Source organism: Haemorhous mexicanus, chromosome 17 (genome assembly GCF_027477595.1).
Source record: "Haemorhous mexicanus isolate bHaeMex1 chromosome 17, bHaeMex1.pri, whole genome shotgun sequence".
In the NCBI taxonomy this organism is placed as follows: Eukaryota; Metazoa; Chordata; class Aves; order Passeriformes; family Fringillidae; genus Haemorhous; species Haemorhous mexicanus.
Window position 1 is genome coordinate 6,659,364 of NC_082357.1, and position 15,645 is coordinate 6,675,008.

General features: G+C 43.9%; 2 protein-coding genes across 2 annotated transcripts in view; both read right to left on the minus strand.

Moving 5' to 3' along the window:
• LOC132335482 (uncharacterized) overlaps positions 1-216 on the minus strand; it is a 76,997-nt gene extending 76,781 nt beyond the window's left edge. The window contains exon 1 of the mRNA XM_059862059.1: positions 53-216. The gene's annotated coding sequence lies outside the window, so the exon portion shown is untranslated. The remainder of the gene's footprint in view (positions 1-52) is intronic.
• A 2,783-nt stretch (positions 217-2,999) lies between these two features.
• LITAF (lipopolysaccharide induced TNF factor) lies at positions 3,000-10,848 on the minus strand. The gene is made up of 4 exons (XM_059861337.1): positions 10,716-10,848; positions 6,534-6,716; positions 5,986-6,142; positions 3,000-5,668 (listed from the first exon to the last, which is right to left on the minus strand). The coding sequence occupies exons 2-4, from the start codon at positions 6,709-6,711 to the stop codon at positions 5,560-5,562; spliced, it is 444 nt and encodes a 147-aa protein (XP_059717320.1). The 5' UTR covers positions 6,712-6,716; positions 10,716-10,848; the 3' UTR covers positions 3,000-5,559.
• Positions 10,849-15,645: the final 4,797 nt, after the last annotated feature.

Genomic DNA, 15,645 nt, shown 5'->3' on the forward strand with positions numbered 1-15,645 from the left:
GACGTTGGCCCTAACAGGAGGGAAGTGCCCTTGCCCAGGGTCCCACACCCACCTGTGCGCTCGCCGCACCTCCGCCTCCCTGCGCTCGCAGACCTCCCATGTCCGGGAGCTCTGCCTGGTTACGGCCCCGAACCCAGCCCGCGGCCGGGGTGCCCCTCACAGCGCCGGGCACCGCCTGGAGCCTGCGGCCGGGGAGCCCTCACAGCGCCGGGCACCGCCTGGAGCCTGCGGCCGGGGAGCCCTCACAGCACCGGGCACCGCCTGGAGCCTGCGGCCGGGGAGCCCTCACAGCGCCGGGCACGTCCCGGAGCCCACGGTCGGGGGCGCCTCACATCTCCGGGCACCGCCTGGAGCCCGCGGCCGGGTACCCCTCACAGCGCCGTGCATGTCCCGGAGCCCCCCTCACAGCGCCACGCATGTCCCAGAGCCCGCGGTCGGGGGACACCTCACAGCACCGGGCACCGCGTGGGGCAGCAGCACGAACGCCCCCCACCTGTGGGGAAAACGCAGCGAATGCGCTGCGAGGCACCAACGCTTTCCAGGGCGCTTTGCCAGCCGAAGTTAAGCGACGGAGGGGCCACCTGTCCGCCCCAGGCGTCTGGTAGCGGCCGCTCTCCGGCGGACCCTCTCCAACCTCGGCCTCCGAGGGCCGAGGAGCGGCCGAGGAACCCGCGGCACAGCCAGGGCAAGGGCGGGCAGAGCGATGGCTGTGGGGAAACGGGGTGATGGGGCCGCACCTCCAGTCCGGTGTCCCGTTCCGGGCCTCTCGCAACAAGAAGGACATTGAGCTGCTGCAGCGTGACCAGAGACGTGCAGCGGAGCTCCTCATCGAGACTGATGAGCAGCAGCTGAGGGAGCTGGGGGCCTTGGCCTGGAGAAAAGGAGTTTCAGGAGGGACTTTTCCCTCTCAGCTGCCTGAAAGAGTGGTCAGGCATTGAAACAGGCTGTGCAGGGTAGTACTGGACCCGCCATTCCTAGAAGCATTCAGAAAATGTCCAGGTGGTGCTTAGGGACATGGCTGAAAGGTGGAGCCAGCAGGTTGGACTAAGCGATCTCAGAGGTCCTTTCCAACCTTAGCCATTCTATGATTCTGTTTTCATAGAGTAAAAAAAAAAAAAAATCTTGTTACCAAGACACAGAGCACTCAGAGTAGCATCAGAAGAAGGTACTTCAGAGGCTGTGTGGAGCAAGAGATGAAAATTGCTTTGAGTTTGTTTTTTCCCCCTAATGATTTTGTGAATCCCTTGCTGTCACGTTCAGGTGCACTGTGGCTTTAAGTCCTAGAGCAGTGTCCGTCATACTCCCTGTTGATGCCACGGTCCTCCGGAGCTCACTGAAGCTGCTTTTTGGGGGTAATTTTTTGTTACAAAGACAAAGCTGTGGTGTGAAGCAAAACAGCCAACCACAAAAGGACTTTCAAAAAGCCACCTACCCACTCTTGGTTTATTCTCAGCTTAGGCACAGCTACTTTCAGCACCTCCAGACCACACAACTATCTGTTCAGATGTTACATTTTCAAGTTCTTAAAAAAAGAATAAAAAACAAAACCAAATTATCAACCCAACAAAAATCATTTTTAAGAGGTTATAAGTACTTCCTTTGACATCAGTAGGTTTCACATGCACCTTTTAGTGTCCTGGTTTGAAAAAGTACTAAGATGCTCATTGCCAAATTTATATTGGATTCACACCCAGCATATTATACATCTCACAAAAAATACATTAAAAGTAATTCTAAAAAAATAAGTTCATATCACATTGCAGGATCTTATGAAGCAAACAGGAACACAGAAGTTAATTTGCTATAAAATGCAATAACCTGAACTACAAAAACTACACCTTGGTGACGGGACTTGCACTTCTTCATTTTTTACTCTGAGGATGACATTATTGCATACTCCATTACTGACCTCCTGCTGTTCAGTTATGAATAATAATTAGCTAGGTTTGATTTTTTTCTAAAATTAACTAGAATTTCTTCAAAAAAAACATTGTGGTTAGACTGCCAGAAGTGCTCTCACAAACACTGCAATAAATAGCAGCTTTTTGAAACCACTCTGAACTCACTTAACTCCCTCTTGTAGGGCTACCAGCTGCCTTTTACTTGTTTTAGGATACAAAGTACAACTTTTATTTAGGATCCTCTTTGCATGACAAAACAAGTTTTATTTCTTTCTGGATCAAGCCTCATCAGAATCTGAACATTGTGCAAGTTCTAATAAAAATAGAAGCCTAATGAAATTAACACTGTCAAATTGTAACAGAAAGCAAAGTCATCCTGGAAAGCTCATGAAGGTGGGCGTAGGGGAGGTTTTACCTGCATCTGTAATGTGAGGCTGGAGGATTTCAGGTGCCCTGTGCTTCTTCTTTATGTGAAAACAGCTTGAGTCCATAAAGCCAGCATTGCTCCTTCTGTATCTTACCTTACCAAGGAAAAACTATTCATACAAGACTCACTCACTTCCAAAATAACCCTAAAATTGCTTAACAAAAATAATAAATATTAATGCATTAAAACAAACTTGTTTGAAGTTCTAACCTTGCCTTCCTGTGCTTTCTGCACCTCAAAAAAAAAAAAACCCCAACCAACCAAAACTATAAAAAGAATATTGAAAGAAATATAGAAAATATTGAAAGAAAGTAGGGTATTCTCACATGATTAACAAGGATTCTTTCCTACTGAATACAGTGATATTTGATATATATTCCTGGTATGTGAACGTGGATGTGTTTGTTTAGTTGCATTGCAAGTGAAAGTTTTACCCAGAAGCTTTAACTGAAAAAATATTTCTAGAGCCTGGGTTGCAGGAAAACAGCACATTTTCAGTGTGGCTCTGTGTGGGACAGTTGGTCTGCAAGGCAGATGGTGCCATATATCAGAGACTTGGTGAGACTCAGAAAAATTTCTCCCTGTAATTACTTTTCTTCTTTTAACATTTCAGCCATCCATGTGTTTGGAAACATTCCAAATATTATAATTTTCCAATTACAAACAGTAGATAGGAAAGAAAAGGTTTTATTTTAAATAGAGTCAGTTTTAAAAATAAACAGTAATTTCAACATAATCAAACACAAAGTGCTTTCACACAAAGCAAGTTATATCCTGCATTTGTTTGTCCAAGGTGGATTTAACAAACCAGGTTACTTTGGCACAGTCTGTAAATTATTCCATACACAAGAGAACAAACACAGGCTTTGCATTTAAGAAAACACAACTACAGAAGGGGCAGCAGAAAGCCTTGCAGAATGCTGAATTGGAAGGAAGAGCTGCCAACACTGTGTCCTATTCTCAGTCCATACAAGGAACTTAAAGAGAATCAACAGACTGTCCACATAAATCAAAATTAATTTCTTTTTGGTGTTTTGCATTCTGGTGCCACCACCTCGTATTTTCCAACCATCACTTTGGAGAGAAAAGGGGAGCTAAGGTAATAACAACTAGAAGACTTACCAAATGAATATATAGCAGGATTATCCAGACCAGACTGACATGGGATTAAAAGAATTAAAAATCCTTCCTACCATGCAAGCTAATCCCAATTTTGGAAACAGTGCGAGCTTCATTCCATCTTTCTGTCTTGCTCTGACAATAAACTGACAAGAAGCACATTTTCTGTGACATCCAGTAAGGCACAGGACTTGCTTGCGTCACCGGAACAGAAAATTCAATGCAGCATTGCCCAAGCCCTTCAAGAACACAGAGAGCACTATGGTGGTGCACCAGCAGACAAAAGCACTTGTTGGTACCATGTCATCAGCATGGAAAGCTACAAAACCACCAGCTTTTTATCTCCATCATCCTCTTGTACATCAGGAACCAGTGAGTAGCTCCTGATGTACATTCTTATGGCATGAGGAGACCAGAAACCTTTTCCAAATACACAAGGAAGCTCTTAAATCACTTGCAGACTGGCTCACAACAGCATCAGTTTACAAAACCTAATTAAGACAAGGCCTAGAGATTGTACATGATTTACAAAATTACAGGATTTCAAACATAAAGTGTTGAAAGACTTTTGAAAAACTAACTTACACCAAATATATACAGAAGGCACATCTGGCGAGAACAGTACATGCAGTATTTTTTATTTATATTTATTTTAGCTTTTTACTTTTACAGATATTAAAGCAGTTTTACCAACACAGCCTTGTTTAAACACCTGTCTGCCTTTTCTAGACAGGTATCATTTAGGTTGGACATTAGGACGATTTTTCCAGAAAGGGTGATCAGACTTTGGAATGGGCTGCCCAGGGAAATGGTGGAGTCACTGTCCCTGGAGGTATTTAAGAAATGATTGTGTGTGGCATTCAGTACCATGGTCTGGTTGATAAGGTGGCATTAGGACACAGGTTGGATATGATGATCTCAAAGGCCTTTTCTAAACCAGCTGATTTTGTGATTTGGATTCTGTAATACGCATGAAAATGTTGTTTGATCTCCAGTTGCTTATGCACAGAAACTACTTTGACCTTCAGAGCCTCATTCCCTAATTTTTTGTGATTATCATCTTAAATAAGCATATCCAGCTAAAGTTTCTAAAAGTAGAACTCATCTTTCATTTAATTTAGAAAAATCAGAGAAACTCCTTAACACACATTTTACCTTCTTAATAAAGAAACAATAATTAATGAGCAGATCAACAACTAAAAGCCTGGGTGTTTTATTTATGTGTTTCAGGTGGAATTTGAGCCTTAAGATAAGGCTGAGGTTTGTTTATGGTCAATCAGCTGACTTACGTAAATGTACAAGGAAGTTTTCCAATGCTCTAACCAAGGCTCTCTAGGCATTTCCACTGGCGTGAAGAAAACACTTCACAGACTTTCAATCAGCAGTTAAGAAAGCCTCCAGCCTAACAAAAACCACTGAACAAATACCTTCTATATGAACATCTTTACTTCAGATTACAGACATGACTAGACTTGAAACTGGCAAGAAAATTCAGATACTAGATTCATTCACTATTTTTGCATAACTACCTGAATTGTCCATTTGGAAAAGCTACCTCCAAGAAGGAAGAAGCCTTCAGGTTTGGTTCTCTTCAAGCTACAAAAGTTTTAAAATGAATTCTAGTGCTCATGAAAAGATGACAACATGAGATTTCTTTTTTCAAAGAGGAGCACCTGTCTCTGAGGCAACTCCCTGCAAGTTTGTAAACAGTGCTGCTGCCAAAGCATGAGCCTGAACAGTTCTCCATACGTGTCCTCCTCTTGTTCTGTGCTGAGACTTTACATCTCAATGCAAGCACAATGTGCATCACGCCTGACACAAGATTAACTGAAGAATATCACCAACCTGTTCTGTATTAAGCAAAAAGGGAAACACTCCATTGCTCTCCATTGGTGCTGGAGTGAGTGGCCCATACAGATTAGGTATGCTTCTCACAGACCTAAGTGAGACTCCTCTCAAGCAACTGTGTATTCAAACCATCTAGCAATAAACATTACTTTTTATTGGTTTCCAGTGACAGGATGCACAGAAAAAATGGAAAGTCTCCATAAAGCTTCAGAGAGGGCTTGTAGAGGTGCTAAACAACTTCATCAATCAATGTAAAAACACTGCCTATAAACGTTTGTAAGAGCCAACAAGAGCACTGCATTTTGGACAGGTGTGATCCACATCCTTTAGGGCATCAATGCAGAAGGGAATTAAGCAGCAGCCTGCTATACACCTGCAAAGGCAAAAAAAGGAGAAAAACACTGCTTTATCACTTTTTATACACACAAGAAGGTAAAATGTATTTTGTTCAAAAGCAATCAGTAAAACGTAGTGCCATAAGCTTTAGGAAGAACACACATGGCTATGGAGTCCATTACTGTAATGTTCCAGAACTGCTTTAAGGTCTGGTAGGACACAGATGCAGATGTAGGCTAACTGAAGCACGACGGCTCAGGTCCCACACAGAGAAAGAAAAGCTGAGAGCTCTGTTTAGCTCTATGTTAGAGCTAAAAAAAGTCAAGGTAAAAGTGCAAATTGGAGTTGACTTACCCCAGCAGGCAGAGGCCACCACATGACAGCCAGGTCAAAGCTCCTGAGTCGTATGAGAGACGTGTCACTATCACCTGGTTACAGGAAGGGCAGCACATCTGAACTGGGCGGTCATAAAACATTACTGGCTGCTGCACGTACACTGTCTGAACAGTAACTGAGTAGAGAAATGGGTGGTTACTCCATGAGGAACAGGAAAAAAGAATAGCAATCAACTTCCTCTAAACCAGGTATAACTGAAATATTCAGGGCTCAGAACAATGAAATCCACAACGACACACAGAAATAACCATGGCATTTCCTAATGCAGAAATACACTGTCTAAAAAATAAAGCTGCACTAAAAACTGCAGAAAGCCAAATGATATTACTGATATCACTGCACACTGTGAGATTCACAAGAATGGATTCGTCTCATTCTCTTCAAAAGTATTTTTGGCAGGTGTTGAACACCTACGAACCACAATTTTTCATCTTCTAACAACACCTATTATACAACCACTTTGACACCACCTTAACATGAAGTACAGAAGAGTTCTGGAGGCTTACTGGGGTTATTTGCTGGTGGAGGCTGTCCCATGTGTGGGGGAAGGTTTGTTCCCTTCCCATCTGGCTTCTGTCCAGGCCCAGGGACGGGATAGGGGTGAGGATAGTTCACATTGATTCCTACAGCTTCCTCATAAGAAGGTGGTGCAGATGGGATAGGATTGGCACTTGCAGCAGACATTATATCTAAAACATAAAAGAGAGAAAATCATAACAAAAGGCATTTTTTATTAATGGCAATTGACAAATAATTAGGCTCAACTCAACAGCAAGAAGATAACTAGATTAAAAGGGACTTTTACCAGCATAAAATTAATTGGCTGGTATTTGTTTCTGATTGTATTAAATATTAATCTTGATTTCACTGTTGTTGTTGCCTACTTCCCAATTCCTTTTCACTGGGAATTTTTTACACTTTGCCCCAACACCAATTCTTCCTTTATAAAGTAAAAATACTAAAGCAGGGAGGTGGGGCATCTTTATTTGTATGCAAAACAGTCTAAGTCTCATTATTCTCCAAGAACACCATTTCTAATCTCTCTTGTTTACCTGAAAAACAGAACAGTATGATAGGCCACATGGTAGTTGCTAACCAACATGAGCCTGGTTTGTGGGGAAACTTCAATATTTTAAAAATACTATTTACCTCTGCTGTAATTTGAAAGAAGAAGTAATTGTATTGATGGAGAAAGAAACCCAAACAATTAAGCATGTCCAACTGAACTCAAAGCTTTTACAACCATCAAATATATCTAATATATCTACCCTTGCCATTTTTGCTTCTTAGCAATATTTAAATGAGGGCAGGGCAAATTTTCCTCCACTAATTGTTATTTTGTTGCAGAGGATAGGAACGCTGACCACCGCCAAGAAACTACTGTGGGTTCAATGCACACTTCCTCTCCTCCTCCCCACCTACCCACTTCCTGTAGTCTGCCCACCATTTTCTTTGTGGAACAAGGTCTCGTGGCATCAATGCTGACCAAGCATCTCCCTTTATCCCTTCCTCCTAGGGACCATCAGACAGCTCTCCAAGAGCCACACTCCATTCTGCTGCCACACACACGATCCCTCTGTACACATGCACATCTTTTCACTCAGTACTGTCTGGGAAAGGCAACCCAGTAATATTTGGAATAATACTTCTATGGTGCTGTGAAGGTTATCTAGGAGCTCCAATTACCCATAGAACTACTGTGAATAAAAGAAGGGAAGTTGCACTGATGCAATTTGCAGGTACAAAAGACAACATGCAAAGAGAAAGAATTTTGGGTGCGTCTGTTTAGGACTGCTGTCACTCCATCCACACAAAGCTTGGATGAGACCCAGCACATAAGTCTCCAACAATGACACAAGCCTTTCCACTCTCCCAGAGCATGGAAAAGTCCCTGGAATACTGTTGATTACCTTCCTCACACAATACAGCTTTCATCAGGATTTCAGTGTAGTCTATAAACATTCCTATAAAGAACTTGTCACAGGTTTGTTCATTCTTCCAGGTTACACAGGACTAATCAGCTACACTGGACGCATGGGGATACACCAGCAAACACCAACGTTTATATATTTTAGGAGTCCTACAGTCTTCCCAGTAGATTTAGCAGAAATGCGGAAAGGTGTATTACAAAGAAAATTGTGTACTCAATCAAGTGTGGGTTTTATAGTAGCCCGGTGGCCAGGAGCTGGTACAGAAGAACAGACATGCCGACAGGTGCTGGAGCAGTAACTGTGGTAAGCCTGAGACAAACATTCCTCCCTCCCACTTTTCTCAAACTCACACTGCAGCTTTGGCAGAATGAAGAGGAAACAGGACAGCAGTCGAAGATGTTGAAACTCGGTAAGTTTTTGTAGCAACAAGTATTTCACAGCTATACCTTGAAAAAACACTGATCCTCTGTTTTCTTTAGAAAAGAGAAGTTTTCTCCTTGTGACCAAACTACAGAGCTGAATCACAATCTACTGCTCCCACTTGGTGTGCTGGTGTTGGCTGGGGATGTACAAGAAGCCAGGAGGGGACACTGCCAGAACAGCTGACCCCAGCTGACCAAAGGGATATTCCAGACCATAAAGCATCACACTCAGCAATAAAACCAGGAAGGTTTTTGGGAGGGAAATACTACTCAGGGACTGGCTGGGCATTGGTTGGTTGCTGGTGAGCAATTGCTCTCATTTGCTTCACTTGCTGGATTGTATTTCCCTCTGTTAGTTTCCTCTTCATTACAACTATTAAGTAATTACTTTTCTTATTATTTTATTTCAGTTATGAAACAGTTCTTATCTCAGCCCATGAGTTTTCTCACACCCGTCCAGTTTCTTCAGGGGCACAGTGAGTGAGCAGCTGTGTGGTGCTCAGTTGCCAGGTGGGGTTAAACACACAGCTACTTCAACTGCTCAGCTCTGCTTCACTGACAAGCCAGTTGTAAGAAACTGAATGAAACCCTTTCACAGATTTCAAAATTATATAACTTCCAGCATGAGTACTTCAAGTATTGATATTTACTTATTTTAAATTACATTGCATGTTCATTTCCTACCACCAAATGGTTTTGAACAACCATTTCAGTTTAAAAGTGATCACTGTGCTTTTTCTGCACTTTCTTTTCCTTTTTCTGTAGACAAACATGAACAGGTCTCAGGTCCTCACAGCACTTTGTGGAATTCCTTTTCTTTTTTTGAAGTTTCAAATCTGTAGCACAAATAACATGTACAAAGTACTACAGTGGATGGTAAAAAACTAAAACCATATATGAATTTTTTGAAGTTATCTATTGAAACAAAAATTCCTAATAAACATCAAGATGACATTGGGACTACCAAAAAAGCCTCTTCAAATTACTGAATATTGTAATGTAACCACAACTTCAGCTTTTCAATTTCATTTTTGTAAAGTCCCCTCTGCTTTAAATGTCAACTCTGAAGAGATATTTGAACCATCACTTCATACAGCCTGTGCAAATGTGTTTCACACTCCAGGTCTTGAAAATTAGGCTGGGGAAGAGGGAAAAAGAACATAATAGTCCACCTCTCTGCTTGGTATGTAAAAACCAACCGAACAAAAACCCATCCAGTAAAGAACTGCTTACAATTACAGCTACCCTAACCTAGTCTGGCCAAACAAATCTGTTGATGCCCTTCCCTTAATCTCTTGCTACAATTTGACTCAATTTAATCCTTAAATTAAACAATTCCTATGCAGTCCTCTTTACTAGAAATCCCAAACTGCCCTCCAACACCAGGGGTAGTTTAGAGGGCTCCCTGCACATCAGAGTCATAGACAGCCACCGGTCAGCAACACCGAGAACGAAATACAGGCTGAAGGCTTGTAACAAGCCAGCAGGATATACAAGTTTATCACAGCACTCGGATTTTTGCAGAGCAAAGCTCTAACACAGCACCTTCTTGGACCACCAACTTTGTCTGAACTCTGAACGACTTCCAAGTTTACCAACTTGCTGAGAAATACTATCTCAAATTTGTTTAAATTTCCCAGGCATTTGTGAGAGAATAAAATCCAGTAATCACAACAAAAAAGACTCTGACATATTATTTCAGGAAGAACCAATGGCATTGTGGTCACATTGAATTCTATACTGGAGAAGTATAGTAGTAAAAGTAGAAGAAGTAAAAGAAGAAGCACGGTGTGTTCCAGCGGCAGGAGCGATTTCAGAGGCTACAGTATTACTTTTATCAAGTAATCAATAGTTTTGGAATAATCCTGTGAGTGGTTTCATCCTCCGAGTAACCCCCTCCCCGGGGCAGGGCAGAGCCGCTCCGAGAGGAGCTGCTGCCGCGCGGATCCTGAGAACATTCCCTAAGGAAAGGGCAACCTTCCGCCTGCCACACTTGGGAAAGCGAAACTCCGGCCTCGCTCGGCCCCCGCCCGCATCGCCGAGGGCAGGAGACGTCGCCCACGGCCTCTCCCGGACCGTCCCGGGACCGGGACCGGTACTGCGCTGCTCGGGACACCGCTGGCCCGCGAAGCCCGAACCTGCCCTCGGTGCCCCGGGGGCTCCTGCGGGGCGGGACCAGCCTCAGAGCCGCGGCTTCTCCCCCTCCCCGCAGCCGCGTCGGAGCACTGGGAGCGGCCCGGGGAGGGCAGCGCTCGGGCCCGGGAGCGGCCCCGGCAGAGCAGCAAAGCCCCCCCGCCGCACCGCCAGGCTCCGGGCAGCGCGGCACAGCCCTTACCGTGCCGAGCCGTGCCCGCCACCCCTCCTCGCTTCTCTTCCCGTCTCCGCTCGCCCGGGCGCAGCCACCGTCAGCAGGGCTTGTCCCGTCCCGTCCCCACCCGCGTTTCCTCCTCCCCTTCCCCCTAGAGCCGCGAGCAGGCGCCGGGGCGGGGGGGTTGCACGGGCGGGCGCTCCGCTGGCCCCGGCCTGGCCCTGCCCGGGGGCCTCTTCGGCCGCTTCCCCCGAGCCATCGGCTCCTGGCAGCGGCGTGTCTGGGCAGGAAGGGAAGGAGGAAGAGTCTGTGGAAGTACAGGCACTCTTGGCGCATTTCGCAGTCACGGCCATCGTGAGCTCCGCGGCTTTCGCCAAGAGCTCGCTCAGCTTGAACCAGTAATCTTCAACTGCCCCGTCAGCAGCGCAGCCAAGCGCCACGTTCTGTAACACTGCAAGGAAATCACTTCTCTAATTCTACAGTGGCCTTTACCTTACCAGATCAGATATTTCAGACAACATACAAGAATACATAAAATTATCAACAAAACTTTCAAGTTCAAGATTCAGTGATTTTAGGTAGTACCTTTAAAAGCAATTGAATTGTATTCAGTCTTTGGAAAACACGAGAGTATGTCAATTGTTCCTCTATCCAGCTCCAGGATAACACAAAAGTAAATTATGGCCAGATCCCTAAACGGGCTTCAAAAGGGACTGCTCCACACGCTGGTTTGCGTGAATCTACCTTAGACTGAAGGGACTTGATAACCCCTGTGGGTTATCAGCAGGGACAGTTCATAAGACCTTTTGGCTGAAAACATCTAAAATCCATCCAAGTCCTAGTTTGTGTTTAAATCTCTTCTTGAACCTTGCCCTAAGGAACACACATAAAGCTTTAATTCAAATCCATCCTGGAGCAAGGAGTCAGGTTTCATAGGATGAAAGAAGTTTACCCAAAGTGATGATAAACCCTACAGGAAGCTCTGCAGTCACAGTGATCTGTTGAATCACCTGCAAGTATGGGTGCCTGGGGATGTCATCAGATGTTGAGAGTATTGAGGGCATGAATGCTCCAGTTCCCCCGATTTAGGGAGAGGAGTGTGGAGTGTGATTTATCAGCACTGAGATTAGAACTAGACTTAGAGATGTATAAATTTACACCATTATCAAGAAATCACATAATAGGAGGCCCGTCCTCCTCCTTTGGGACCCCAGTAACATTTCTCCTTTTTGCCCTACTACTGTTTCCCCCAAATGTCCAAGTAGGCAGTTGGCATCCATTTACTGGTACGTGAATGTGTTTCCTCTCACTATCCATCCTCCTTCTCACCCTGCTCACCATTTGCTAATTCTGCCTTTCCAGTCCTTTTGCTGGATGGCACTGGGTGAAAGAAGCATCAGCTTTAGCCAGCCTGTGGCTGACCAGGTCACCACAGCACTTGTGAGTGTGTGGAAAATTACACAGAAGTCACAATTAATGGAACGTTGTGTAGTGGTCAGTGGAACAAATCAGCCCACAGGCAATGGGCTCTGTGGCCACCTAAAGTAACAAACTGTAACACTTTTCTGAGGAATGTGTATATCCTTGCTAATAAATACTTGCACCACCTTGAGCCAAGTGTGCACCTTAGGCAGAGTTATCCTGTCCATCAGGAGCCATAAAAAGTAAAGCCCTGCCTCTTAATACTACATTGGTGTTAAGGAGTTTTATTCCTGATTCTCAGTGACAAGCTTGTGGAAAATTGGCAGGTTTGCTATGGAGAATTGATGAGGCTGGTTGGGCAAGGATGAATTGAGGCACTTGCTTATATTACACCTGACTCGAGTGAGGCTTAAGCCCTTCATGGTGTCTGGGCTAAAGTGTAGAGCTCGCAGCCCAGTGCCTTAGTGAAGTAGAGAGTGTACTCACACACTGGTATGGAGACAGGGCCTCAGCCCCCTTGTCCACACACAGCAGGTTGTAGTAGAAATCTGGTCCTGTGAGATGTGTGGCCAGCAGGCCAAGGAAGGGGATTCTGTCTCTCTGCTCCACTCTCAGGAAACTCCACCTGCAGGGCTGCATCCAGGTCTGTGGACCCCAGCATTACAAGGGCATGGAGCTGCTGAAGCAAGTCCAGAGGTGGCCATGAAGATGTGCCAAGGGCTGCAGCATCTCCGCTGTGGAGACAGGCTGGGAGAGCTGGAGATGTGCAGCCTGCAGAAGGCTTCAGAATGACCTTACTGTTCCTTGCAGTACTTGAAGGGGACCTATAAGAAAATTGGAGACAAACTTTAGTAGGGTCTGGTACAACAGGAATATTATGATTTTAAATGGAAGGAGGGGTCAGTTTAGATTAGATGAGATATTAAAAAAGAAGGCTTTTATAATGTGGGTGGTAAAGCATTGTCACAATTTGCCCAGAAAGGTGGTGGATGCCCCTGAAAACATTCAAGGCCGGGTTGGACAGGGCTCTGAGCAACCTGGTCTACTGAAAGGTGTCTCTGCTCATTGCAGGGGCTGTGAATTAAATGACATTTAAAGGTCCCCTCCAACCCACACTATTCTATGATTCTGTGATGATGATGTGCAGTTGTAAAATGCTGATGGGAATAAAGATGATCAAGCAAAGGTCGGATGATCTCTACTGCTGTCTCAGCTGAGTGGAGGAAGAAGCAATACTGAAGTATCATGCCTCTATTCTGCCTTTGATTCAACCATTAATCTTAACTCAACCTGACCAAAGGTAACTGAAATCTTCATTATCCCTCATTTACCTATAAAACATACACCAGAATGCACCTGAGAAAGTGGCTTCCTCCCCACTATCTAAGATGGAAGCAACAGGTAAACAATTATAATTGACTCCAGTCTCACCTCTATTTATCTGAAAATATAAAATTGATATTTAGAATTCTCCATGTAGAGGATGAGAATATGACCCCATTTCATAGACAAGTGGATGGTTTTGCTCCCCTCTCCTCCCCAAAGGAAAGATGCCTCTTTAGTAAGTTTTGTGTTTCTGTGTCAGCCCGTACATGGGTGAAACTAAGCTTAAATAACTGGGAAGTGTAATGAAAAACTGAATTTTTAATTTAGCTTGAAGCTAACTTAGCTTAATTAACCATTGGCTGGTGCTAATGCACTAACAGCATTTATCAACAGCAATTCCAAATCTGTATTCCTGTTGCTTCAATAAGTAGCACTATTTGTGAATCTGTGATTGTGGATGTTCTTATTAAACACAACCAGACTAGAGTGCCAAATTAATAATAACCAGAAATTAAGGCCAGCTGCATTCAGCCCCTTTGATCTCCAACACAAGTGGGGTTATTTTGTGCCAAATTTCATAGTCTAATGGAACGGAGCTGTAGACCTACCTGGGTGAGGCCCAGGAAGCCCACAGAGCTTCCCCAAAGCTGCTGCCTGCACGTTGGCACCCACAGAAGTTCCCTTCCTGCGGCACACCGGTGACTGGGGGGGACACAGTCAGTGCCAGCTCAAGGCATGCATGAGGAAATGTGGCTAGAAACTGATACAGCTTTTCATCTCACCCCCCACCCCTGCTTCCCCATGAGCTGTGTACCTGAAGATTATAAACATAACTAGTTGTTAAAAAATCATAAGGAAAAAAAGGCCCCGTGGCAGTTTCAGAAGCCTGACACAAATGCAGCAGGATGTAACCACGAGAGCTCTGCTCCATCCCAGTCCCATGGCACAGTGTGATCAGCAGCTCCACCTGCTCTAATCACTGTTCAGCTTCTCTCTGCTGTACTGAGTCATCACCAGGGCTGCTAACAGCACCGTGGAAATGTACAAAGAATATAGTGGATGTTTTGTCATCACACTGATTGCACACACGCTATTGCAGAACACCAGCAGATGTCAGTTTAGCCCCAAAAATAATTGCATGCTGGATTTACCAGCCTTTGCTTTTATAGGAGTAGCCTTCTGTAAAAGAAGCTAATTGAAGTTCAAAAGTTGATGTACATTTAAAAGCCTGTTAGCCATATTTTACATACTGTAATATGTTCTCAATAACGTGTAAAATAAGTAAACCTTCATCTCACCTTAAATTTCTCCTGCCTGGAAATCACAGGACTTGCACACATACAAATAAATCTTTTTTTATGTGTGTATGTCATTTTGCATATACTGATTTGTTGAAGGTAGATATAATTTCTATGACTTTTGATCATTTCAGCAATACTAGATACTTATGGGGTTGTACGAGAATGCTGTTTCAGAGCAATGATCAATGTACAAAGAGAAATTTAAAGAGAAGCAAGGTAGATACATTAAGCCAAATAATCTGAAAGCATGTTTGTCTTTTTCTTCACTGCTGCAATGGCTGATTCAAGTTGCTAAGCAAACAGAACAAAAACTCCAACACAATTTCAACAGTTAGTACAATGGTACAAGTGTTGAAGTTCACATGAGAAGCCTCAAAGAGGACAACAGGATCCCATACTTCAGTGTCATCTATCACATTAAACAGAAGCAGTATATCTAGTCTAAAACTGCAGATGATTCCCCAGGAATGCAATTGATTGACAGAATTGTGAAATTAATCCAAACCTGAATACTAACACTTTGCTGTCCTTCTAGTACTGCTTCCTTCTTCATTACCAACTCCTGTAGTGTTATTTGATCATCATAACAACTGATAACAGCTGCCAGACTGCAAAACACAGTACAGCAAAATATTTAAGTATGTAAATCATATTATCTCCCCTAGAGAGTGGGACAGAAGTGTGGTGTCAGAAGAGGTAATGATAGATTTTCTTTTTTTCAGAACACTTGGCACTTCGTGTAAAGGATTATGAGAAGAATAACCACTCACTGCCAGTAATGGTTCTTCTAGTATGAACAACCAAAAAGAAATGGTTATGATAGAAAAGCTTCACCTTTAAAAACAGCAAGTCTGTCCTGATTAAGTTACCCATTATTTGATGGATTATCTATTAATGCCATGACAAAA

Excerpts from the sequence above, each read along its gene's own strand:
- LITAF (XM_059861337.1), bottom strand. The coding sequence starts at position 6,711 with ATGTCTGCTGCAAGTGCCAATCCTATCCCATCTGCACCACCTTCTTAT. Across the intron at positions 6,143-6,533 it reads TCCACCAGCAAATAACCCCA|TTACTGTTCAGACAGTGTAC; the intron begins GTAAGCCTCCAG and ends TTCTCTACTCAG. Across the intron at positions 5,669-5,985 it reads GGTGGCCTCTGCCTGCTGGG|GTGTATAGCAGGCTGCTGCT; the intron begins GTAAGTCAACTC and ends TTGCCTTTGCAG.